General features: G+C 44.6%; 1 protein-coding gene across 6 annotated transcripts in view; it reads right to left on the reverse strand.

The window, feature by feature from the left end:
- Nucleotides 1–8: 8 nt before the first annotated feature.
- The window catches only part of FBXO34 (F-box protein 34), a 40,572-nt gene continuing 16,138 nt past the window's right edge, over nt 9–24,442 (reverse strand). For 2 of the 6 annotated variants that reach the window (XM_072863676.1, XM_072863678.1), the window contains 3 exons: nt 14,106–14,206; nt 11,411–11,610; nt 9–2,820 (listed from right to left, as the gene is read on the reverse strand). In XM_072863676.1, the coding sequence (XP_072719777.1) occupies nt 630–2,820; nt 11,411–11,487 (2,268 nt within the window). In that variant the 5' untranslated portion in view covers nt 11,488–11,610; nt 14,106–14,206 and the 3' untranslated portion in view covers nt 9–629. Of the gene's footprint in view, nt 2,821–5,369; nt 6,787–11,410; nt 11,611–14,105; nt 14,207–14,415; nt 14,935–24,442 lie in introns of those variants that run through there. The other 4 variants (XM_072863680.1, XM_072863677.1, XM_072863679.1 and 1 more) reach the window with 3 other exon arrangements.

A 24,442-nucleotide genomic window follows, 5' to 3' on the forward strand; every position in this document is an offset into this window, starting at 1 on the left:
GCCACGTGTTTTACAGTATTTTTATTTTGGGGCAAAAAGTTTTACAAGATAAAGTCAGGTAAGGCAGATCTAGAATGCACATTTTATTTAAGTAAAAAAAACCAAACCAGACAACATGGGTAAGGGTAGACAAGAACTTTTTATATTCTGACTATACAATAATATTCCTCTTTTTTTATCCACTGCCACACTACTATAATGGATCTGTTCTAGTCTAATTTTAAGGTTGTCCAGTTAAGTTGTCTGAAGATTCTTTAAACAAGTTGACCTTTACCTATTTAGAGTTTCTTCTCAGAAACATTCATATATTATACAGGATATACAGATTTTTGAAACAAGACACTTAAAAACACACACAACTATAGCTGCAACACTATCATAGCTGCATTGTAGTGATTACGTTGTTCAGCCAGCTGTAGACTCTGTATGTACAATTAGTTTTTATAGTGTTATTTACATAGATGGACTAAAAGCTATCTTTAATCTAAAAGGTAAAGGCTCTTGTGTTTAAGTATGTGCAGTTTCATAGCCCTGTGAAAAAAACCACGACAATTATATACACTGTAAACAGCACAAGGCATGAGAATCTCCTCCTACCCCAAACAATCTCGCAGGAAAGTGTATGTGCACTAATATTCCTCTTCCACTTCGGCTCCCGCTCCTCTGTTTTTCTTATGAATAGCACGGTTAAAGCTGTGGCAGGCAGGAACCCAATGATTGTCATGAAGACCTAACTTACAGCCCGGGATGCCCTTCTGAGACCGGTGACAGCACATCCAGTACCCAGGCCCGTAGGGTAAAGCTTGACAGTATGGTTTGGGATGCCACCGGCACAGTGATACGTCCCCTTTCACATACTTCTTCTTGCACTGCTTGCAAGGGTCTTCTCTGTAGCGGGGATCACGGACCCAACGGGAGTCTGCTGGCCTGATGTTGTAGTATTCGATGATGAATTTGAAGTAGTAGCAAGTGCATTTTAGGGCAACCAGACTCCTAGTAGGAAGCAATCCAAAAATCTTCACTATGATGTGGTGAGGCAGGAAGGCCATATACTGCTGAGGCTCCAAAAGCTGCTGAATTTTAAACCTGGTCTCCAGAAAGTCATGCGAAACCTGCCTCTTTAAGCAGGAAGCGTCAAGTACTTGCAAAGTCCCTTCTGTCGGAGGAACAGAGAGGGCAGATGGCTCTGTAGGGACACTGTTTCTGACACATGATCTGTCAGATGCCAAAGCATCCTCATCCTCATTTTGGGCGACTTCTCCTGGCTTTTCTTGGGTACAGTCCCGCAATGGCTGTTGCTCACGAGCAGCAGGCTGGTCAGCCTGGAGAAAAAACAGCCTCCCTGGGAGTGGATCTTCACTAGAAGTGGAGTGAGAGAGCTTCTCTTTCCTGCATCCTTTCTCAGTCTTGGTGACTGATATACTGATGCACAAGGGCTCCTTCCTAGCAGGGTGCAGACCCTGCTTTGGGAAAATTACAGGCTCTTTCGACGTACAATCAACAGTCATGTTCTTGCTCTGCAAGGAATCCGGTGGCAACCTGGCAGCAGCCAGACACGCAGACGGCAGAGGTCTGGGAGGCTCGATTCGCATTTCAGAATCGCTCCTGCCAGTGGTTATTGCCAACACTGCATGAGCAAGTCCCGAACTCACATTCCCCATCCGAGTATCCAGCCCAGAAGGAAAAGGCTGCCGAGCAGAGGCAACACCATCCCACAACTCCGCGTCACCCAGAGGGCCGCACCGTCCTCCGTATCCAGCCTCTGCTACCCCTGCCTCCTCCAAGCCATCCCCCGGAGCCAGGACCCCGGAGGAGACCTTCCCCGCCTCTCCCTCGGGCTGGGTACCGTTCGCCAGGAGCACCCTCCCGACGTTTCTGCGGAAGCTGTTGTTCCGCGAGAGGCTGCCAGCCTCCCGCTCGCTCTGACGCCTCAGGCACTCCGACTCCAGCTTGGCCACCATGTCCAGCACACGCACGGGCTCGCTCTGCTGCTGCTCGCCACTGCCGCAAGGTCGCCTCTCTGCATGTACCTCGCACGCCCCGGCGGAGGAGAACGGGTCTGAGCTGGGAAGCGCACCTTTAGGCTGAGCGCTCAGCCTCGTAGTAGAAGCAGGCGTGCAGGTTTTAGCACAGTCTACCAGTAACGCACTTGCTCGTTGCTCCAGAAAGGCTACCATCTCTATCACCGAGAGGGACCGGCCCGGGAACACACCCTCACCGTTGTCGTTCACGTAATGCACCGAACAGTGTTCGATGCCACAAGCAAAAGGCTCCGGCTGGGAGCACCTGGCATTTGCTTCCCGCATTCTTTCCAGTTGAATTTTGGCTTTTTTAAGATCTACTGATTTTTTCCTGCGTTTAGCTGTTCTTCCGTCGATATCCCACGTGCTTTTAATTTTCATAGAGCCTAGCCGGTTATTGCTGCTGCATTGCTGGGCTGCAAAGAACGCGATCTTCTCCTTTGTATTGCCAGGTTTCACTACAGCCCAGACATCCAGAGGCCCTTCCCCTTCTTCTCCCTGGTGGATCGTTGCAGACAGGGCGTTCTTCTTTTCCCTTGCACTTGGACCATCCGCTGGACCTTTCCCATTCATATTGCACATAGTATTTGGATAAATAATCCCCAGAAGCTTTTGAGATGGAGTCACGAGGGAGGGTTTTGGGAAAACGCTCAGTTTGGTGCAGTTGTTGGTGTATTTTTCTTCTTGTGCTGATCTCTGATGGCTCATAGGTGGGCCTCTCAGGGAATCTTGGCTTATTTCTGGAGATCGCTCTTTCTTCTGTAACTTGAGATATGGCTTTAAGTGCATACCAGAAACCCTAGAAAAACAGAAAGGGAAGAAGTTATAGTTGCAAAATATGCCTGCAAGAGAAGGTGGCCCAGAGCAGACACCAGCATGCCTCCTACTCTACATCAAGCAGCCCACACCTCAAAAGGAACAGCAGCAACCAAGGCTGCGACATCCACCCTTGGAGAACTTCTTGCAATAGGATTATGATCTCAAGGATAGCAGAGATCTTCCCGTTAGAGAAATCTGTTTCCAGGGAGTTGCAAGGAGAATTCCTAACGGTTAAGTACTATCTGTTGTGCAAACATAGCTAGTGGTTCATTCCAGAGTTAGAGCCATCCTTCTGTCCGTTCATTTCCAGTTGTAAGGTACATGTGGGTCAAAGGGTTTATCTTGACATTAGCTACCAGATAGAGATAGAGAGAGAGATATCTTCTTTTCACTAGATAAAGTACTGTTAAAGCTGAAAAGGGAAATCAGCAAGTGTAATTATATTCATCAGAGATCCCAGCAGATATCTAATCTCCTAATACCACCCAAAACAAAACCTATCCTTTAGTATATCAATAACAGCAAATTTCGTCTACTTTCCCATAAGGGTCCTTATGCTATACACAAGTTCTGACCCCCCCCAAAAGGTGACAGAAGCATCACATACAGCTGGAAGAGAACCACTTTCAAGTACGTGTTTTTATGGGTAAGAATTTAAGAGCTGTGAAGGAGACGCTTGGATGCTGCTGACATTACAGCAGCAGCACCACTCCTGCGACAGTCCCAGGCACTCAACTCCTCCTTTCCGTTACACCTTCGCAGTAATCTTCAATTCAAAGCTCAAAAAAACGCAAAAGCCCAGGGCACTGCCACACAGGGTGCAATTATCAGGAGACTTCAGGCTCTTCTCCCAGGAGTATCGCATAAGCATATTACAGAACTAACTATAGATTATGTTTCCATGGTAATCTTTGAATTGTTACATTAAAAGGCCTCCTTTTTGAAACAGGGATAATCCGTGCTTGCTAGTTTAAGAACAGCAGGTTCAATGCCACATTTATCATGAGCTGATATGGACACATTCAGACACTGAATATGTTTCCCTCGACAGCCACCACCAGTTGCTCTAGTATTGCGTTTCTAAGTTAAAAACAGCTTTTAATTAAAAACCTCAAGCCATAATATCTATAAAGTCAGACAAATTTATAGCTGTAACACCCGCGGTTAACACGCACGATAGGTTTGTATCGGACAGATGCAGCCAGAGTCCAGCTGGGCTCTCCCCTGCCGTGCCGCAGAGCGACCAGGACACGCACCTACCTCGAGACGCCTTTGCAGATGCTACGCAGGGGTGGATGCTACGTGGGGTCGGCACACGAGGAGGAGGGAACCAGGCTCACCCACCCCTGGAGCAGACCCGCCAGAGTGCACAGGATTGCCGAGAGATGCTGACCAAGAACGCACATGGACATGCCGTACGAGCAACCTGGAGCACAGCCTGGGGACCTTCCAGGCAGCCCGGCCCCACGGATCAGCCAGGGCTGTAGACCCTCCGGAGGAACCGACGGCAGAACGGAGAGCTGAGCCAGAGAGCACTGAGTCGGCCGAGGGAAGGCTTCGAAAGCAAGATGCTCCACTTCGCACTGCTAACACAACGCTCACACAAGGGCAACAACTCAGCCAGGCACCACCTGTACCTGTCCAAGCAGAGGAAGCCTCCTCTGCTGGGAAGCCTTGTTCTAATTCTAGCGCAGTTTAGCAGCCACGCTGCTTAACCATTGCCTTCCCTTGAGATTTTGGTTCCTCCTTCTGGCCCTCATCGTAAGCAGTGAGGGGATGGGTGACAAGCGCAGACAGAGAGGTTTTGGGGAGGTACATCAAGAGGAAGGGCTTAGCTCACCTTTCTACGAGCGTGCATAAAACCGAGGAGACCCCTTTGGTCCCATGCAGTGCTTTGAAGGCCAGGAGGCAGACACTGCCAAGGATGTTATGTTCTCTCCCCTCCTGATTTTATAGGAAGATCATCACCTCGCTCTTGCAACCAGACAGTGCCAAAACCATCTGCACTTCACCTACAGATGGTGGGTAAAAGAGTTCCCATTACTGCAGATATGCCTACCTAGTCCCTGGGTTAAATTCTCTCCCTGTGCCTTCTACGTGCTAATTCCAGCTCTTGTTGGAATTGGGTCACCTCCCAATTTAGTCTCCTCTGCAAAATGCAACCAAGCTATTTTGTTTGCCTTCTCAGTTGGATGCTAAAAACTAAAATAATCTGGTAAAAATAGAACTTCAGGGTGCTGGAATACATGAATAAACAAGAACGGGAAATTCAAGGCTGCTGTAGTTTGCTTCAGCCTCCTTTTCCATAGGGTCTGCCTCACCTCAGTGGCACTTTCTAGCTAAGCAGGGTCAGGCCACCAGTGTGCTCGGGCCAGAGCCCAGCCCAGAAGAGCAGCAGGTGACCCACCACAGCAAGCTGCTGCAGAGAACGGTGCCTGCAGCCCTCCCTTCCCCGTCCAGACAGGCATTTTGGAGCAGTGCTTTTCAGACTCAAGAGTGAAAAGCTCCGACGGCTGCCCACCACCGTACCCTGGGGAGAAGAGGTGAATACAATTAAATACACGGCTTTGCACGTTGAAATCTCATGAGCTCGGAGCAGAAGATCAAATTTCATTCATGAGTTTTTATGCCGGGGTGTTTGAAAGATGAGCTGAACGTGTTTTTAAAAGGCTTTCTTCAAGCAGTTTTCAGGAATCCCGCAGGACAATCGGTTCAACACCATTCATTAAGAGGAGCTGCAAATGAAGGTGAGACCAGGTATTATACGAATGAAAACAGGACCAAACTGGTTACCCCCACGTGCTTTGAGGACATGTTTAGCCAGCAAAGTTGGTTCAGCTGCTCCCAGCTATTTCTGGTCTATGGAGAAAGACAAAGGGTAGAGTTATGCCTCACCTATTACAGATTTCTCGTTTAAGGTTATATTTCCTCCTGTGTTTCAGTTAGTCTCTGGCTCGGCCAACTATACCATTTAAGGTTGAAAAGTTATAGTTTACGTAACAAAATTATGCCTTAGTCAGAAGTTTAACTGCCAGAGTAATTGCTTCATTTGAATTCGGCATTCAGTTCATTGCACTGTTTTAATGGATCCAGATTTAAAGAAAACCTTCCTCTAATAACTTCAGAGAGCCCTAAGGAGTACTACTAACTCCACCTGACGAGCTGAATCGCAGTGCCACTTGCCTCCCAGTTTTCAGGCAGCGGGGAAGAGAACTTCCCTTTTGAAAGGCATGTTAGTCTATGGACCATACCTGAAGGTGTCATTTGGAAAAAACGAGCCCCCACACCACACACACTTTGCTGTGAACATTAAGAACGAACTTTTAGGCAAACATAGCTTCATCCCTGCACGTCAGCAGCAGATTTCATTTCTAGCTCCTAGAATTAGAACAAGGTTTCCCAGCAGAAATTGCTTTGAAGATGAACCAGAGCCCAGTCCCCACCCACAGACTACCTTATTTCTGCAACATTTCGGTGCTGGCAAGCAGAGAATTGTGGCAGCTGCAGGTAAGTTTTTAAATATTTAAAACCACCAAAAATAGTTGTTAAAAGGTGAAGTCACTGACAATTCCCTATGATACTTAATTCCAGAATAATTCTGTTTGCTTTCCTCTGCCCTTTAAGTTATCAAGCTTTCTAATTTTATCTTTAGAGACGACGACTCTTCAGAAGTTCACGGAGTAAGCATAAAAGGTTTTCAATCCCAAACCTGTGGTTCTGAATTGCTGATAAGAGGTAACTCTGCCAGGAATGATCAGCACTGAAACAACTACTGCTGCCTTTATACTGTTATTCCATCCTTAAGCTGATGAAATAAAAGGGCCAGTTTTTCTATTTCTAATCAGCCGTGTCTGAAAAACAGGATACTTACACTTCTGGAATGACACTGCTGTTTTTACAAGTTGTAACTACAGCTTGTTTCCACTACAGTTTTATCAAGTTAGTTACTACATGGGATTGATATAGAAATATATGCCTTTATACGTGCGCAGACACGCCTGCACCCCTCCTCTCCCTACTGAAGGGGAGACCCATAAGCTACTGTGCCAAGCTGGCCAGAATCCTTCTGCATCCTTTTGTATTTATGTCTCTTCTAAATCACAACAGCCTAAAAAAAAAAATATATATATATATTTGCTTTAGTAGAAGCTCCGAAGTTGGAGGAAAAACTGGCAGAAAGGGCTCAATTTTCACAACTCCTTTCTAAGGTCCACAGAGAGCCTAGATGCCCCTCACTGCACCTGGGCCAAGGACTCTCATGACACCCTGTAAAGCCAAAAGATTTCCTCTGGCCAGCAAGAACAACAACAACAGAAAGTGTAATCTGCTCAAACAGCATATTCACACTGCAAGTTTTCTGGGCAAAGCACCGGAAGGTTTTATTAAGGCGAAAATTTCAATCAAAACCCCAAAGTTTCCTGTGGATTTCTTTTTGTAAACACTAACTCCAGTCGACAAAAGTTCCTAGCGTTGCTGACTGCACACGCAGTGCCAACTACAACTCTGAAAAAACCCTCAGGACATACTAACACAAGGCAGAAGCCAAAGAAAAAAAAGAAAAGAAAGAAAATACCTAACAACAATAAAAACCCACACCAAGCATAACCTCTGGCAAGGCATTTCTCTTCCCTGGCATCCCGCTTCTCTGTCTATAGAGCTTAGCTCCTCTGTAAAGGACACTGACAATTATGAAGGCCTGAGTACTGAATGCAAGTTAAACTATGGTCAACCACTTGTTATTTCTGGAAGGACTCGGTGGGTCCTTTGGGCTCAATCTCCAGTACCATTTCCATCCCCTTTGCACTGCCGGGGCAAGGCAAAGCAGACAGAGAGCTGCTTCAAAGGCATTCCATGGATTCTGCCGGGGCGGGAAAGTCCCAGCCGAGCAGCTGGGATGGAAGACGCTCTGCTACTCACTGGAGCTTGTTCTGGCACGTGGCAAGTGTCCAGGCTCCGAGAAAGGCGAGTTGGGAAGCACGATGCTCCAGACCAGGGGCGGGTTCGACTTCAGCAGCTGCGGAGGCACCCCATTTCTGGAAAACCCACTCCCTTGCAACAGTAACTTCATATTAAAGCAACTACTCCTGACCCACGTCCCAACGCCTGCGAAACTGCTTCTTGCATCAATCGGAGAGCAAGCGAGGATTAGCGCGGGCTTTGAAGGTAAACAGAAGGTATCTGACTGCTGAAGCAGCACTCGCCGCTTGAGCGGCCAGCCTGGGGGGGAAGCAGGAGCAAGCCGAACGCGTCGCGCAGAGCTGGCCCAAAAGAGCTGAGGAGCTAAATGCAAAGTAGGCACCTAACTCTTAACGTTGGATCCCCCACGTCAGGTGTTCAAATAACCTGAACTCTGGGGGAGATGACACCCAAATATAGCTGCACACAGGAGCAGCTATAAAATCCATAAAATCCATTATCTTCAGCAAGCAGAGGTTGTGGGTGACATTGCACATCCCAGCCCAAAGCACAGACTACTCCAGTTCGAGGGCTCCCACCCGTTAATAAAAGTTTTGAACACGTTTTAAAGTAAACGCACACACATATACACCCTTCAGCATAAAGCACTATGGCCTCTGCTACTTTCTAAATTTCACACAGGAAGAAGTGCCATTGCTTTGCCAGTCTTTTGTATAAAAGCACTTACCGTGAAGCGAGTGACGTAGAAGCAATTCTTTGTTGAGCCTGAGGAAGGCCAAACCCATGCTCCCTGCTTCCCGACCATACTACAGATGACACAGGGATGATATAAAGCAGAAGGGAACAAAATATACTGAAAGATTTGGTAATCAAGGTTATAAGCTGCTCCAGAAACATGTAGCTCAAAGATGATGGGATAGCACGCATGCCTGTGGTGGAACAGGCTAAGATGAGAAGAAATCACAGGACAGTAAGAAAAAAAAGTAGTGGTTTTGTAGGGCTTCTGCTGAAAGCTGCCCAGAGCAGCACAGATAAGTGACATGTTTCCTTCTGGAAATGTTTTATCTTTCTTGTTTAACATTTGTTTTCTAATTTATTACCTGCAAGATGACCAAGACCTTTCTTAATATCATGGTGCAATAAATTTCTTCAAACAGTTAACGAACCAACACAGAGCAATGCTATTTAGTCTTCACTTCTGTGCATACATAATGAGAACGCATGAAAGGTTATTGAAATTAACCTTGGACTGCACTATTGTTAAGAGACTCAGAGTTCAAAAGAAAGAATAAGCAAAAGTAGATCTGAAGGCAAGTCATCAGGTTGTTCTTTTGAAACTCAAGACTGAAAGGAACTGGTTCATGAACTCAGCTGCACTGCGGTGCAGAGGATTTCACTGCAGACAGCACAACCCAGCAGGCGTTCTCCAGGAGTCAAAAGGTGTTTTCATTATTAAGAACACATCCCAAACAAGAACTGAAGAAACTCCAACTCAGCACGTTCCTTCTTCGGGAAGGATACAAGAAGCAGACACAGGTTTCAAGTCACCAGGTCACATCACTTGGAAAGTTGTATCTTGGAGATCAAAAAGTCTAGGAATAAACGTGAGAACTGCTGCAGCGTTAAGTCACTGCAAAGATATTTTTTAAAAAAGAAATAGTAAAAGATTCTTCAGTTTGTGAGAAAGGACAGGGAGAGAAACAGGGCTGCAAAAGCAAGGTCAGGGCAGAGATTAAGAGTACTCTAGGTACAGCACAAAATACCAAATTTGACTTTGCATCATTTTTGATGCAAAAAAATGAAGGTGGTGAGGGTGATCACGAGGGCAAAAGCCATGGGGTTAATTTGAACAAGAACATCGGCAGGGGGAGGATTAAAAAGCTTCACGACAATTGTGAGGCTTGGCTCATCTCAGTCTTAGAATCCAAAATAGATAGGCCCATAAGCTGCAGGCCAAGCAGCAAGATTTATAAACCTCTTGAAAGGCAACAATATGAGCTAATAAAACATGTGGCACATTGAGGTGGCATGGCAGGGGAGAAAGGGAGAGAAATTGCAGCCTCGCCAGGCCTGGTAGTCTGACTTCAATATAAAGGTGCTTTGCAAGCAAAGGGGATTAAGGCAACACAGAGAAAAAAGAGGGAAGAGGGAATAGTTCAATATGCCAGCCTGACCTGAAGGTTCTCAAAAAAAAAAAATCTTTTTAGACAAATGTACTACATCTTACTCACATGGACTTCAGAAGGCACAAGGAGATTTACTGGTTAAGACGGATTGGCAGAGGAATGGGAAAACAGACAAAGGAGCTGGCTTAGCAGCAGACAGCCCCAGGTGATGCTGAATAAGAAAATACCAGCCTGGAAACCAAAGACATGCCTCAAGAATCAGCCTTGCGACTATCTGATTTTGTTAGGAATGACCTCAGCACAAATACTACAGGCAAATACTACAAATGCTACGGCAGCATACACTTTTTGTCATGACTCAGAGGAGATTCACCCAGACCGAGAGTGACAATCATTATTCAGGAAGCTACTAGATAACACTTGGGTCATTTAGCACAGCAAAACCACAGGTGAGCGTACACAACCGCATTTTACAGAATACAGCAGAAGAGGTAAAGCACTGAATAAAGGAAGTGGTCCTTACGCAAAAAAAAAAAAGGTACACAATCTCAAACAAGTATGTAAGCTGGCACAAATCAGAAGAAGGTTCCCAACTGCACTGCTAGATCTGTCATCTTCAGTAATGGCTTAATCTACAGGAGGAGAGAAGACAAGACGTAACTGTTTTTAGGCTAGACTTCTAAATTTACAAAAGGAATTATGAAATACTGCTTGGGAAACAAGGAGCTGGGTGACCCAGGAAGTCTTTTCCAGTCTTTACCAAGAGACTAACATAGCAAGTATATACTGTCTACACAACCACAAAGAACAAAGGTTAAAGTTTGCTTTAAACACACACAGCTTTTGAAAACCAGAAGGCTGGCTCTCTTCCTCCAGATTGAGGAAGTTTAAGAGTCTTGGTTTCAGAAAAAAAGAAAAAAGATACACATATATTTTCATGTAGCTTGAACTCAAACTGGCATGTTCTTGCATTTGCATAAGGACAAGTTGTTCTGTACGGCGTTCCTATAACGAGACACAGTGAGAGGCGTTCACTTAATTGTCACATAAGCACAAGTGTTTGAAATCAATCGTGCATTTCTTCTTAATAAGAGACACAGGAGAGCGAGCAATACAAAATCTGAGCTTAAACTAATCTAATTACTTACTCCATAGTAAGACAAACCGCAACAATGATTGCCAGTATTTCCACTTGCTTTAAGCCCACTGCAGGTTTTAAAGCCTACTAGGACAAGCCATTCTCCAATTAAGTTTTACTTCAAAGCCATGTTCCCAAATTAATTTACAGCTGTTGCTAAAGAAGCCAAAGATCAGTACCAGCTGTAGTGAATCTGTAGTTGTCATTATCAAATAAAAATGTCAAAGAACATTTCTGCCCTTAAGCCAATACATTTCCCTTAAACACTATCCGAAAGTAAGAATTTAGACCAAACATTTGAGTGACACTCAAGACAACAGGAAAGTCAGGAGAAGGCTAAGTCAGTGCTAAATACTTAACTATACGCAGACCAGCAGGTCTGTTCATACCGTTTGACTTGATGGAAGGTGGAGGACGTGGAATTCAGCGGTTCCCTGTGGAGGCCAGCTCTGCAGGAACTCTTCATTGTAACTACCTCTCCAGCTAAGGCACACTGTCACAGCCAGTCCATCCTGGGCTACACGCAAGGCTCCCCCATCCGCTTTCCTTGCCCCACACAGAGCTTCACCGTGTCTCTGCCACCTAGAAACTGAACAAACAAGAGGTACATGAGAGCACGTTTGAGTACAGCAGCGATCGAAGCACAGATGATCAGGACAAGGACTCCTTCCCAAGAGAGAGAAAATAAATATATATACAAACACATATGTGTACACATACATATATATAAAAGATGATATAAATATAAAAGAACTTAACATCATCATGCCATTATTGCAGCTAGAGTCTCTCAACACCATTAAAACACAAATTAACATCCCGCAAAACAGCCTGTCTGCACATACAATGCTGCCTGCCCTTATATACGACTGCAGCACTACCTTGGTACCTCCCATGGAACACGCTGTCCTCCAAGCTCCGTGCAAACAAGACGCACAAGATCTTCCTGCTTGTTAGCACCACATCAAGCTTTGGAGGGAAATCACTGCTAGCAGTTAAGATTTGGCACTGCCAGGAGTTACGTTAGCGTTCTAATCAAAATAACGTGGCAGATTTCATAAAGGACAAAAAACATGCCACCGTGCATGCAGCCTCCAAGCCTTGGGAAAACTGCCCCGTCTTTGCATCGCACAGAGATAAGACAGCAGATTTCACCAAAACAAAACTGTTCTGCAGTATCTCTCATTCGCACTAGGTTGCTGCCTTCTACGCCTTGTCCTTGGAGTAGGCACTATTACCAGTGCTTTAACGTACTTCGATGGCAAAAGAACAACCACCTTCAAGTTGGAACACAAAAGGAAAGAGTGACACAGCAAAAGAGCCCTGGAAAAACTCAAATACTCAAGCCCGAGTTGCCAGCAGATTGTTTTAAAGATCGTTTGCTTCCTCTCTTAAGAGCACCATGCACAATGATGCCGTAATAAAGGAATGCCATTTGAAGATGCTAACTATAGAGCTGTGCCCCCAGGGGATTTGTGATTTCGTGCAGTGGGTTGTTCTCTCCTTTTCAGCAGCTTTGCCCAGTGCTCCTACTGCTGCCCTATTCCTACAGCAGCATTTCCAGAGCGCAGCCTCGCAGAGGCACTCACTAGAGGTTTGTGCTTGCTGGCAGCCAAGCTCTCGCAGAGATGGAGCTTCTCGCATCAGCCCTTTCGCAACACCTGCCAGAGAAAAAACTCCCACGCAAAAGAGCGCCTACCTACACACGGCTCAGTTAATTGGTGCTTGACCGATGTGGTTTACAACTCAATGCTGCCACTAAACACTCCTGGCCTGGAAAGCCCGCTCTAACTTGGTAGCCACACTTGCTGAGAAAGTGATGAAGGATGACTTTCCAGGCAGGGAAAACAGAAACTGCTTTACATCCAGCTGACTTGATGTCTGCTACGGCGATTTCACAATTCCTCTAGTGATGGTGAATGAGAGGTTAATCGTTTGCCTACATTTGAGTAAGCAGGAGCCTAAAATAATATATAAAATATTATATAAACACATTCCAGCCTTCATGAAGAAATCTCTGCTCAGCTCTACACAAGGCAAAGAAACATGTCGGATGCAGAAGACGGAGGCATTGCACTGTCAGAGCTGGAGGATGAGAGTATGTCCTCCACTCCATGAACTCAGAAAGACAGGGAGTTCGGCTGCCGTGGTTAACAGCAGCAGCAACCGAAGCTCTGTAGTTAAACACCATTTTCATTAGACTGCCCGGAGTCCCTATAACAAGGATCTACCTGCAAGAGTGAAACGTAGGCACAAAAATCAGCCATTTCTGATGTTCTGTGGGCCATAAAATATATATTCACAAACAGTAATTCAGAGAAAAAAGCATATGCCTAGTGCTTTATGAAAAGTTAAACACAAAATCATTACTTTCCCATGAACCATCAGTAAGAGGCACTGAAATTCTGACTTTAATCCAAGCTTTTGTCTGGCTTCCCCTTCTGGCTTTACTGACACTAGCGTTTCAGACTCAGCAGGAATTGTATCACAGAAAAATTATTACATCCACACCCAAATAAATGCAACCATACCATTTCAAGAATGCCAGTCACTTTTTCAATAGCTAAAACTCTCTCCTGGTTCCTGGTTAGGAACACCAGATGTTTTGTCCTAGTCCTACTCCTTTGCAGATCAATTGAGAAGAAGTAGTAAACGGTAAAAAGCCAGACAAAAAAAAAAATTGAAACCCAAAGATCATCTTGTTTGCAGTGAAGAGCTTGAGAAGCAAACCCAGCAAGCAAACTCGTTCAGGTCAGGGGCAGCCACAACCCCGATCCAAGCACAGGCATTGTACGGTGGGATGTCATGCATTTAGGAAGGGACTAGCACCTACGAGAGGGAAGCAAAAGCTGGCAAAATAGACACAGACAAGTTCAGATGGGCACTGCAGCACAGCTCCAAACAAAGCATGCTTTTTCCCCTCCTCTAGCTGCTGGGCTATAGAAAAGAGCTGAAATAGACTATTAATGCCAGCAAGCTACTGACAAATTCCTACTGTGTAAGTAGTAAAAAGCTGTGCTTGTGAATTTAAAAAAAAAAAAGGAAAGAAAAAATCAGCATCCAAGCTAGCACAGAGATACTTACTGCCTTTTAACTACCACAGTGTGTTTACCAAGGCTGATCCTTATCAGTAGATGCTTCAGCTGCTTTGTTAGTTTTGCAGAGAGTTGGGTACAGCCCGAAAGCTGAAATACAGATGCACAGAGAAAGAAAACATAAGAGGAAGTTAAAAACCTAATCTTGTTGCTCTCTCCCTTTCTGAAACCACCCTCAAACATATGCCTTTATGCACAAGATGTGGGAAGGACTCAGATTTTGGCAGCAGTTAAGCATCACGTCCTCTGAGCAACGGACAGCAGTTCGCTGAATGGTCCCACAAAACTCCCCGTCTTACCATCCGTTTTGAACGCTGCTGCAGGTCAGGAAAACAAATGTATTAACTCAACTAGCATGGATGAGGCGGAGGTCAAGGTCTCTTCATCTGTGCAGCAATACACTACAGCTTTTCATATTTTGATAGCTAAAGCTTTACTGCAAGAGCAAGTGTGTTTTAGACAGTAGCAACAGTAACTGATAAACAAATGGGCACATCCTTTCAGAAAATGTGCTTTCTAGGAAGGAGGCAGTGGCCTCGGGACTGGTCCTGAGCGGCAAGCACACTGTTGGTAGAAGCACGTTTGACCACCACACCTCCATGCAGGGCTAGCTTTAGGATCCTCCGCAGGGCCATCGCACTGGATCAGCCGGGCAAGAGCATCAGCACACTCAGAATGCAGAAGAAAGCAATGGCAAGTATCTCAGAGGGGGACTCTGAAGAGTTAATACCAGCAAACAGTCGTTATGAAGGACAGGTAATCTTCTAAAAATAAAAAAAATGCCAGTGCTGAGGCCTTATAATAGAGATCTCCACATGGGGTCTTGTTGTTTTCTTGCAAGACCAGAGTTGCATGTCCGTTCCTGCCCCGCTCAGCTCAAGTTTAGGTTGTTACACGATACTTGTCTCTAAAAGTGTATTCCCCCAGACATGCCATTCTGCCATTTCCCAGCCTAGCCATCCCTCCAGCCCTCCCTCCCTCCCCAAACACCCCCCCAGACACCTATAACAGCACCAGACTCTCCCAAGCAAGAGGCTTTTGTAGAAAGCGTTCCCTAGTCCCAACATTCACATTTCATGATAGCAACCAGCAATCCGCAGCAGCTCCCAGACTAGGCCGGACAGCGAGACGATACACCTGGTCCTTGTACTCAGCCTCTTAGGCACCTATAGGAACAACAACTCTTTCTTTTTAACTGTTCTTCATGTCATATCTACCTATTTTAAACACCTTAAAGAACTACCTTTTAACACTAAGTTCACCAGCTAGGTTTTACTTCTTTAATGGAAGAGTCTGAGGCAAAATAAGAGAAAACAAGCACATTCTAACTAAAGCTATCTTACAAAAAGTTTCAGAGTCACCTTACATTTGTGTTTCCATCCACCCGCTGCTGGCAAGAAACCCTCACAGGAAACTAGGTATTTAGTAAAGGCACTGTATCCAACTTACGAGCGTTAAGAGATGCAAAGATTAATACCTACGATCAGTTGAGATTCTCTGAGTCCTGCTGAACTGCAGATTGGCCTTTTCACCTGCAGCAGGAGCCTACCGGAGCCACCGCAGACATCGCTTGCCTTGTGAAACCTCGTGTGCTCAGCTTCCCCTCTGTTTGATGGGCAAAAGGTATAACTTTGCATAGATCTGGTGTTATCTAATCTAAAAGTAATAAAGCTGCCACAGGGCTTCACCTGGAATAAACGGGGAGAGCTTCCTGTGTCTTCTTACACACCAAAACCAGTTGCTACCACTTCTAGGGACTGGGAATCAGAGCTGGCCAAGCAGCAGGACCTCTTTACCATGGCCCTTGGCTCGTTTCCCCACCAAATTCACTCCAGCCCTTCTCAAAGCTTCACCAAGCTCCCATCCATACTCTGTACCCTTGATAACACCAGGCGGAGCACTTATTTAACTGAAATCTGAACATGCCCACGTAAATCTGAGCTTGGGCATCCATGTCTGCAGGAAGCACATGGATGCTCCGATACACCACGCAGCCCCACAGCCATTTCGGTCACGTTCCTGCTGTGCTGGGGTCTCATCCCTCTCTTCCTCCCAGCCCTTCTCCTGTATCAGCACTGTTTCCCATCTGATTTCTCACCTGAAGCAGCTCAAGGAGCTGAACTAGGAGAAAATTAGCACAGAAGAGGTCAGCTCCCTGAACCCACTTACCCCTGGACCTGGCAGGCACTAGCAGAGCCCGGCAGGATGAGGCTCTCAGCAACTCAGACTGGACTCAGCTGTCTCGAATCATGCCAGGAAAGGTGTCTGCCACAAAGTGGTTTTTAGCTTCTTTCAAGTCAGTGGAAAGGAAGACTTTTGACTGCAGAGCATGCAAAATACAGAGTGTTTCGGAAGCGGGGAAACAAGCATGTAGGGCTCCAAGGCAACGTTTGACTTTTCACTGCCATCAAACAGTGCTACTTGCTGTACTGATAAGCATACAAAATGCTTATTCTAATAAAGCACTACAGGGAAGGACCTGTCTTCCTTCCAAGATCATGTCAATCAAGAATGAAAGGGTTCATATTTGTAGCTCTCATGCTTTCTCTCCTCTAGGTGTGGTTAGCGTTGGAAGGACCGAGTCATCCCCTCTCCCCTCAAAAGGAAAACCTCAAAAGGGAAAAAGAAACTAAGAAAAGATAAGGTCTGCTGCACCTTGTTAACCCTGTATTTTAATATTGGAAAAAAATATCACAAGTGTTTCCCTTGTTCAGCTATTCCTGAAAGGTTTCAGCTGTCTTGCACAATTTAGGTAAGGACATCATCTGTTGCTCAACTGGGAAGAAGTTAAGAACTGGCTCATTAGATTTGTTCTGCTTGATCTAAGAGGAAAACAAAACCACTAAATCCCTTACTTGCCGATGCCGCTGCAGCACTGGTGACAAACACACCCAGATCACACATTACTCCGCTTTCTAGAAAGCTACCACCTACTTTGGCACTCCTTGTCACCGCATAATCTACGGTGTGCCCCGAATGATAAACAGGGGTAGCTAAACACCCAAGCAGGGCTACAGCTGCTGTGTCCTCGGGTTACTGGGTATGGGTAAAGATACTTGCTGTAATACCGCACATTCGAGGCCACGTGATCCGTGAGCCACGTCCAAATTATTTAGCGTATAAAACTAGATCTGTTTTGCCATGCAGATTCTGAATTAATGAAAGCTCGGCTGAAAGGCTACTTTCTTGGGGCAAGGGGAAGGAGAAAGCTTCCAGAAGCCTGCCTATTATAGAAGCAATAGAGCTGGTTCCAAAAATAGTAGAGAAGCACTCCCAGAGCTCTGGAGACGTTGTGCCCTCGTTTTGTAAGGCTTGCTGGATTGCTCCTGTACATGCAAAGAGCAGTAGAAACGACTGCAAGATGCAGAACTGACGTTAAAGGGGAGTTTTAGGACAAACACCAGAGACAGAAATCCAGACAGCCTACATGAAAGAGATGAGGTTGAATGCCAAGAGAGCCAACCTGTCCCACTTTAGAAAAAGCCAGTTAAAACCAGCAAGAATAATAATCCCATCTTTTTCAAGAACGCAACATTAGTTTGCAAAAGAAGATCCTGATTATTATTACAACACTGATGTGGCAGATTAGGATTGTCAACAATGATTTCATCACCCTGTTTCGCCTGTGGATGTTAGGGATCCTGGCTGGAGAGGTCCACTTGACTCATTCTGGCACACGTTTGGTAGATACATTTTTGCTGCGACAGCTAATAAATTGCCCATCACATGGCCTGCCTGACAGTAATTACTCACTAGTTAGCCCGTAATAGTTTGTTAGTGATCCAGCAGCACAACATAACGACCCACTCTAAATCTTAAAGATTCCTTTGCCTCTTTTGTGGCAGCTCTTATAACACAGTGAAAATAAACCCGTTTGCAATGCTCCTCCGATGACAAGCGTATCTTTGAATCTATGTACTCCAGCATAGGACTGGCTATTTTATTGGCATATACTGACAAAGTAAGAGGTCAGCAGGAAACCAAAAATCTCATACTCTACGCTATATAGGCAAGAAGTCCCCCTGTGCCATGGCACACGATGCACAGTAATAATTGCTTCTGTACAGCTCTCCGTGGGGTATTAAATGGCTTCTGAAGTAGAAGAGCAAACCTACAGCTAACACCTAAATATCCACTAAATAAATAAATATACTTCCTTCCTTAGAACTTTGCTAATACGGAAAACCCCACAGCAGGTGACCCAATGTTAAACACTACATTTATCAGCTTTGAAACTTAATTCACTGAATTAAATATGGCTTTAACTGGTTTATATGGCTCTAACTGGTTTGGACCAGCCTTTGGGCCAATAGTTCTCCTTTTACGCAGACCACCCCATGTACCCTGATCACAGGTCCAGCCCTAAATAGTTTAGCAGAATAAGGGGTAATTCATTTTTGTTTATTCCTGTGGCATCTTACCCTTTAGCCAAAAGGTTATGTTGTGGATTGCTCCGTCCTATACCACTCTGGATACCTTCCCAACAAAACCCAGGCACCAAAAAAACCACAAGTCTCAAAGCAGAAAGACCTAATTTTGTCCGCATGGATTCATTCCACCAATCCATTGCAGAGCTGAGAGGTTACAATATACACTATGCAGCTCTAAAGCATCCAAATTTTTCCTAAGGGTCTCTGAAACCAAATTCAACAACCAGAAGCCTTGCTCAGCAACACAAACACTAGGTTAAATATAACAGTACTCAAAAAAAAAGTTTTAGAACTAACTGTGCCATTAGTTGCAAGTATTTCTGTAATTCGAAATGCCCAAGTTTTTCTGTCATACTCCTGAATCCACCCTGTTTTCACATACTAGCATCTTCCACAATTTTTTGCACCAATGTCTCATGATTTGTCATGAAATCTTAAATCCTTTCAAATTTTTATTTAAACTAGGACACTGCTGATGTGCCAACGTCATGCTTTCACAGAAAACTATCTTTCATCTTGCAAGGATAATGTAAAAACGCTGAAGTCTAAAATATCAAATTTATAGGTCAGCAGTTTACAAAAAAATTCTGCTCTGCAAGCTTGGGAAAACAGTTATACTAAGTATACCCAACTTCAGGGCAGATTTCATGTAAAAGGAAGCTCAAACTATTTTTCACAGAACATTTTATAACAAAGTGCATCATTACATCTGCCAAGGACAAAAAACTTCCAACAGAACAGATTCATGAGGAGCATCTAAAAACAACCCACCCACCCACAAACAAACAAGCCACACCACCACCCACACCCTCTCAACAAGCTTTGGATGCACTGGTCTTTCCAGTGGGATCTTCTAAAAGAAATCAAAAAGCCCCCAGAGAACATGCTACAATCTCAGACAAAAAAAAAAAGAAAGTCACTAATAAGTGTCAGGTTCTAACACGGTCTCTGTGGGAGGAGGTCGTGGCTGCCCATCAGCCAAGCGACTGGCACCACTGGGGAAATGTATTTAAGAAAGGGTAAAAAAACACCCGACAGAAAAGGGGGGAAAAAACCCACCAAGGTCAGAGAAGGAAAGGGAGGAGGTGCTCCATGGCAGGGCAGGCATTCCCCTGCAGCAAAAGGGGAGAGCAAAGGTGTTGGTTTAACGTTTATCTTCTTGTTTCTCACTACCTAAATCTACTTTAACTGATGATAAATTCATTTTTCCTCTTTTGCCCTGACTTTATCTTGATGCAGAAGCTTTCTAAGCCTATTGCCACCCTGTGTCACTGAGGAGGGTGAGGGAGCAAGCAGCTGGGGGGGCTGTTGGCCAAGGCTAACTTTTCACACAACTTTTCACAAAATCTAAAGAAATCGAAGTTATTCTGACTCTGCTGTTAAGTGCTGGTGCTGTTCAACTGACACCACAAGCAAGAATCATACATTTTCAATTAGACTGCACATCAAAGGCTGCCAATCTTCACTCTTCATTAGAAGATTAATCTGTCATGGTGCTGGAGACATTTGCTCACTACAGGCAGGATGAGGCCCCCTCATTTCAATCCAGCAGCTTATTTTTTTGCCTACCATCGTGCATTGTGCTAGCATCTCTCTAACAGCTCCAGCATGAAGTCATACACGTGCGTGGCAAGGAAACGGGTCAGCAGGGTGTCAAAGCCAGCAAAATAAAGATGTAGTCCAAACCAGTGACAGAAGGAATAACACGGCGATGCAGAGGAGACTCACAACGGCCCTTGGCCCAACGCCACGATCAAAGCAGACCCCCTAGTTATCCGTCACACAAAACTAAGCGCTTGCAGCCATCACAGGGCAGAGCTCGTCCCAGCACAGAGAGCTCAGCAGGGGCAGGGAGGAAGCTTGCATCGGCGAGCGGAGCTGGGGCCATGCGAACGCAGGTGAACGATCCAGGGAACGGCATCTGCCCACAGGAGGACGTTTCTCACCGCTAAACTGCTTTGCAGCCTGCAAGACACAGAACCTGCTCAAAGAGACCAGAAAGGATTCCGAACGCTCAGAAGCACAGGTGTGTGAGCAGTGACGTGCTAAGGCTAAACTGCTTAAGGTAAAGACAGAAGGCAGGCAACAGTACCCGCTAAAAACCTTTCCCAGCCAAGCTATGTGCTTGGTTTTATAGAAATTCTTAAAAGAAGAACATACACAGAACATCTTCTGCTGAACTAACTCAGCTACAGATAAGCTTGGGGTTTTGGCAGGTAAACTGCGGTAGAGACCAACATTAAATACCTTGATATCATTACAATATCTTTTTGCATGATTGTTTCAAGAGACTGTTTAAAATCTAAGCTAATTTTGAAACCTACCAATTCCGTGGATCTTTAATCTTTTTTTGGCTACATTTTTAAAGGTTTTTTTTTTTCCTATTAATAACTCAGAGTTATTTGAAGTAAAAAATAGTTTTATATTTTCAGAGCTTCATAGTTGATACGCCTAGCAACTAACACAATTACATTTTCAGAAATTCCAAGCAGAGCACGAATTCTGCTGTAATTCATTCTTTAAAGAAAAAAGGAAGGACCCAAAATAGCATCTACATTTCAGTAAAGGATAGCTTCTGCACGCTCAAGTGCCTTGTTAACTGCGAGAACTTTTGCTGCAAGTCTTTCACTTTTCATGTTTCATCTTCAAAATTCAGTAGCATGGACCTACAACAGGACACCAGATATAATTCTGGTGCGATTCTTTCCAGGTAAGGACCATTTTAGAAGTATGAACTTTTAGGAAAGTTCATCTGAAAATACGAGATTCAGGTTTGTTTCACACTACTGTTAGGCTTATTAATGCAAAGAGAGCTTTATAAGCAAGACAGACAAGGGGAAAAAAAAAAAGTATTTATTGCTTTCTAACTCAGCATTCCCCGCTGCTCCCCCCCAGTACAATCAATATTCTCTTTTCAGGGTTTCCTCCTCTTGGACAAAACAGAGAAAGTACAAATGAGATGAACCAAATCAGCAGGAAACTAAGCAGAAAATAAGGTACCCACAACTGGGTTTTTAAAAGGACGGTTTAAGTGAACCAGATTTTGAGCTGGGGACTGTTACTGTGCTGTGAAAATACTCAGCACATTTTTAGGCTCCCCAGCCGAGCAGCTGGTGTGAGCACACCGTACAGCAGAAGACCATAGCCTTACAAATCAAACGCGCCAGCTCCAGAGCTCCTACTCACCATGCTGGCTTTCGTCAACAAATTGCTACCAAATCCCTCTCCCAGAAGGCAGCTGAAGCGTGCTAGCCTGAAAACTAAATTACCGAAGTGATCACCAAGCCCCATCAGCTTGATCTCTCACCATTTAACATCTCTTACTAATTCTCTATGAGCTTGCAGGAAAGAGTTTCAAACAGCTCCCTCAAGAAAATAAGTTTCAAGCCTTCGTTTTTCCATTCTGAGCCATCCCTGCACTATTTCATAGCTCTGATAATTGTACCACTGACTAACCTCCAACTGGGAATAGCTGTTTTTATCATCACTATTAAAAACAGTCCCTCGCACTGTTAGGAATCTGGAAACTCACTGTAGCCGCATCCCACCCTTCGGCCTCTCAAAACACTACAGAGCGATGAAACTATGTGCTGAAACCAGAGGATCCCTGTGCTGAACAACTCCTGTAATTTCTGGGTAATTACAACTGCTTCCTAAGCAAAGGCAGCCACGGAGCTTTGTTATTGATTTGAGAGGGGCAAGTGGCATGAGATCTTAGAAAGTCAAAGTGAACTTAGTTTTCCATACTGGACTGGGAAAGTTAAATTATTTTTAGAAGTGTAGCAGTGAGGTGTTGCATGCTTTTTAACATGCACGTGTAGCATGTTAAAAAGCCTCACGCATTCACCCAGTTTTGTAGTTGTGGTGGGGTTTTTTTGTTTTTGGGTGGTTTTGTTTTTTTTAAAGTAAAGATTCACCTGCAGCTTTCCCTTCCTAATACTGTATCATCTTGGTTTTTAAACATTAGCCAGAAGACTGACTGACAGCTCTCAGAGAAGTAGCAAGATTTAAAAAAAAAAACCACACACACACAAAAACAGTTGAAAGAAGAGTGGATTTTAAAAACAGCTTTTAATTATCTGAAGGTACATTTGCCAAGTAGACAGCAAAGAGGCTGTGCATCACATACAGATGGGAAACTTCCCCCAGGATTATTTCACAGTCAATTACAGTGGATTAACCTATTAGTAAGAGCAAAATTTTTTTTTTTTAATGCAAGTTTCAACAACTTGAAAAATCCTTGCCACTTGTACTTTGATACACAGGATCAGCAATCTCTTTTACCAAACTTCCAGTCATCTCAGTCCATAAACACACCCTACAAGCAACGTCTCCCTCTTTTTTAATCCACCTTCTGTCATTATTTCCTTCTCAGGGAAGAGCATCCCTCTCGGCTTCCTGCTTTGAGTGTCATTTTATACATCCATTATGGTATTTCTTTAGTGCTCTTAAAGAGAAGCATCAAACACCTCCAACCTCTTTTATACACACCCTTGCACAAACTCACAGGCATTTATTATATTATTCACTTCTGCCTCTGCGAGATGTCACCGTACAACATATTTGTCAAACAGAAAAGCATCGCGGCACCGAAGAGCAGCTTTCCAGGATCCCTGTGCTAAATACTGGGTGTGCCTACTTTTGTTTGGTATCAAGTTCCTTCTGCTGGCTCCGCTGCAAGAGCAAACTACATGGATATTTAACTTGTTCCCCACCTCCAAAAACATCTGTTCCTTTTCTAAGTTCTCCAGACTTCCTTCCCCTTTACCGTATCACAAAGCCTCTCTTTTTAGCAAGGCTGCCTTCTTGCTAGTCCATCACCATTATCATCTTCTTTGCTGCAGAGCAGCGTGAATCACTGAATCTTACAGAGCTTCCAGCCCTTTCAGCTCAAGGCCAGGCACTGAATTCAAGCGCCCTGATTTAGAGAGAAGGTTGTTAAACTCCTTCCCTGTCTCTTTTTTAACACGCTACAGCTTCCTGTCCTGGGAGGCAACCAAACTGCTCTAAGAAATGCCTGTTTCTGTTAAATATCCTCAGTTCCTGTGACACTGAACATTTAAAACAATTACATTACTTCCAAATCTTGTGCTAGAACAGCCTTTATTCCACAAAGCGCAGAGATGAGCAAAAATTACTTCAGCATGAAGGAGTTTTAGTTGGTTATTTGCTGAATCCCACAGCATTTCAAGTTAACATTCAGGCTTGGCACGACTGACCATCCGCTTGAACACACAGCACAGTCTCACCCCTCAAAACCCCACTGTTCAACCTAAAGGCACTTTTTTTTTAAGGGTGCGTCAGCTGCTAAGTGAAAGTGGGAATGCTTCATTTAGCACACACACTTGTTAAACTGCTCACAGCATGCAAATAAAATACCGCATTGTGCAAAAGTCATTCAGTCTCCCCATCCGTAGATATGAGCAATGGAACCGCATCCAGGAAAGAGAAACTTGGAACAACATGCAAATATTTCAGTCCCTTATTCCCAACATTGACATACTACACTGAAGCCCACGTCCCTGTCACGCCGAGGGGTGACCATGTTGAGAATCTGCTGTACATAATGGGTGGGAAAACGACCATTATCTATCTTGCCCCAGTACTGCACCCTTTTATTTGTAGTTATTACTGCAAACTGCTTTTTTTTCCAGACAATGGTTGTGTTGTTATAGGTACCTTCATGCCGTGCCAAAGCACATACACACAGCAATTCAGAACAATCAGCCTTGTTTTCATGGGAGCAAAGGTTGCAGCCAAATGAAATGGGTGGAGATCACATTAAACAATCTTGGAATCTGCTAATAGGATATAGGAAAATGTGACCATAATGCAGATGCAGAGTTCCCCTTTCACCTTCCAATGTTATGGATAAAAGAAAAGCTTTGGAAAACCA

This window comes from Ciconia boyciana, chromosome 6 (assembly GCF_034638445.1).
Source record: "Ciconia boyciana chromosome 6, ASM3463844v1, whole genome shotgun sequence".
Classification (NCBI taxonomy): Eukaryota; Metazoa; Chordata; class Aves; order Ciconiiformes; family Ciconiidae; genus Ciconia; species Ciconia boyciana.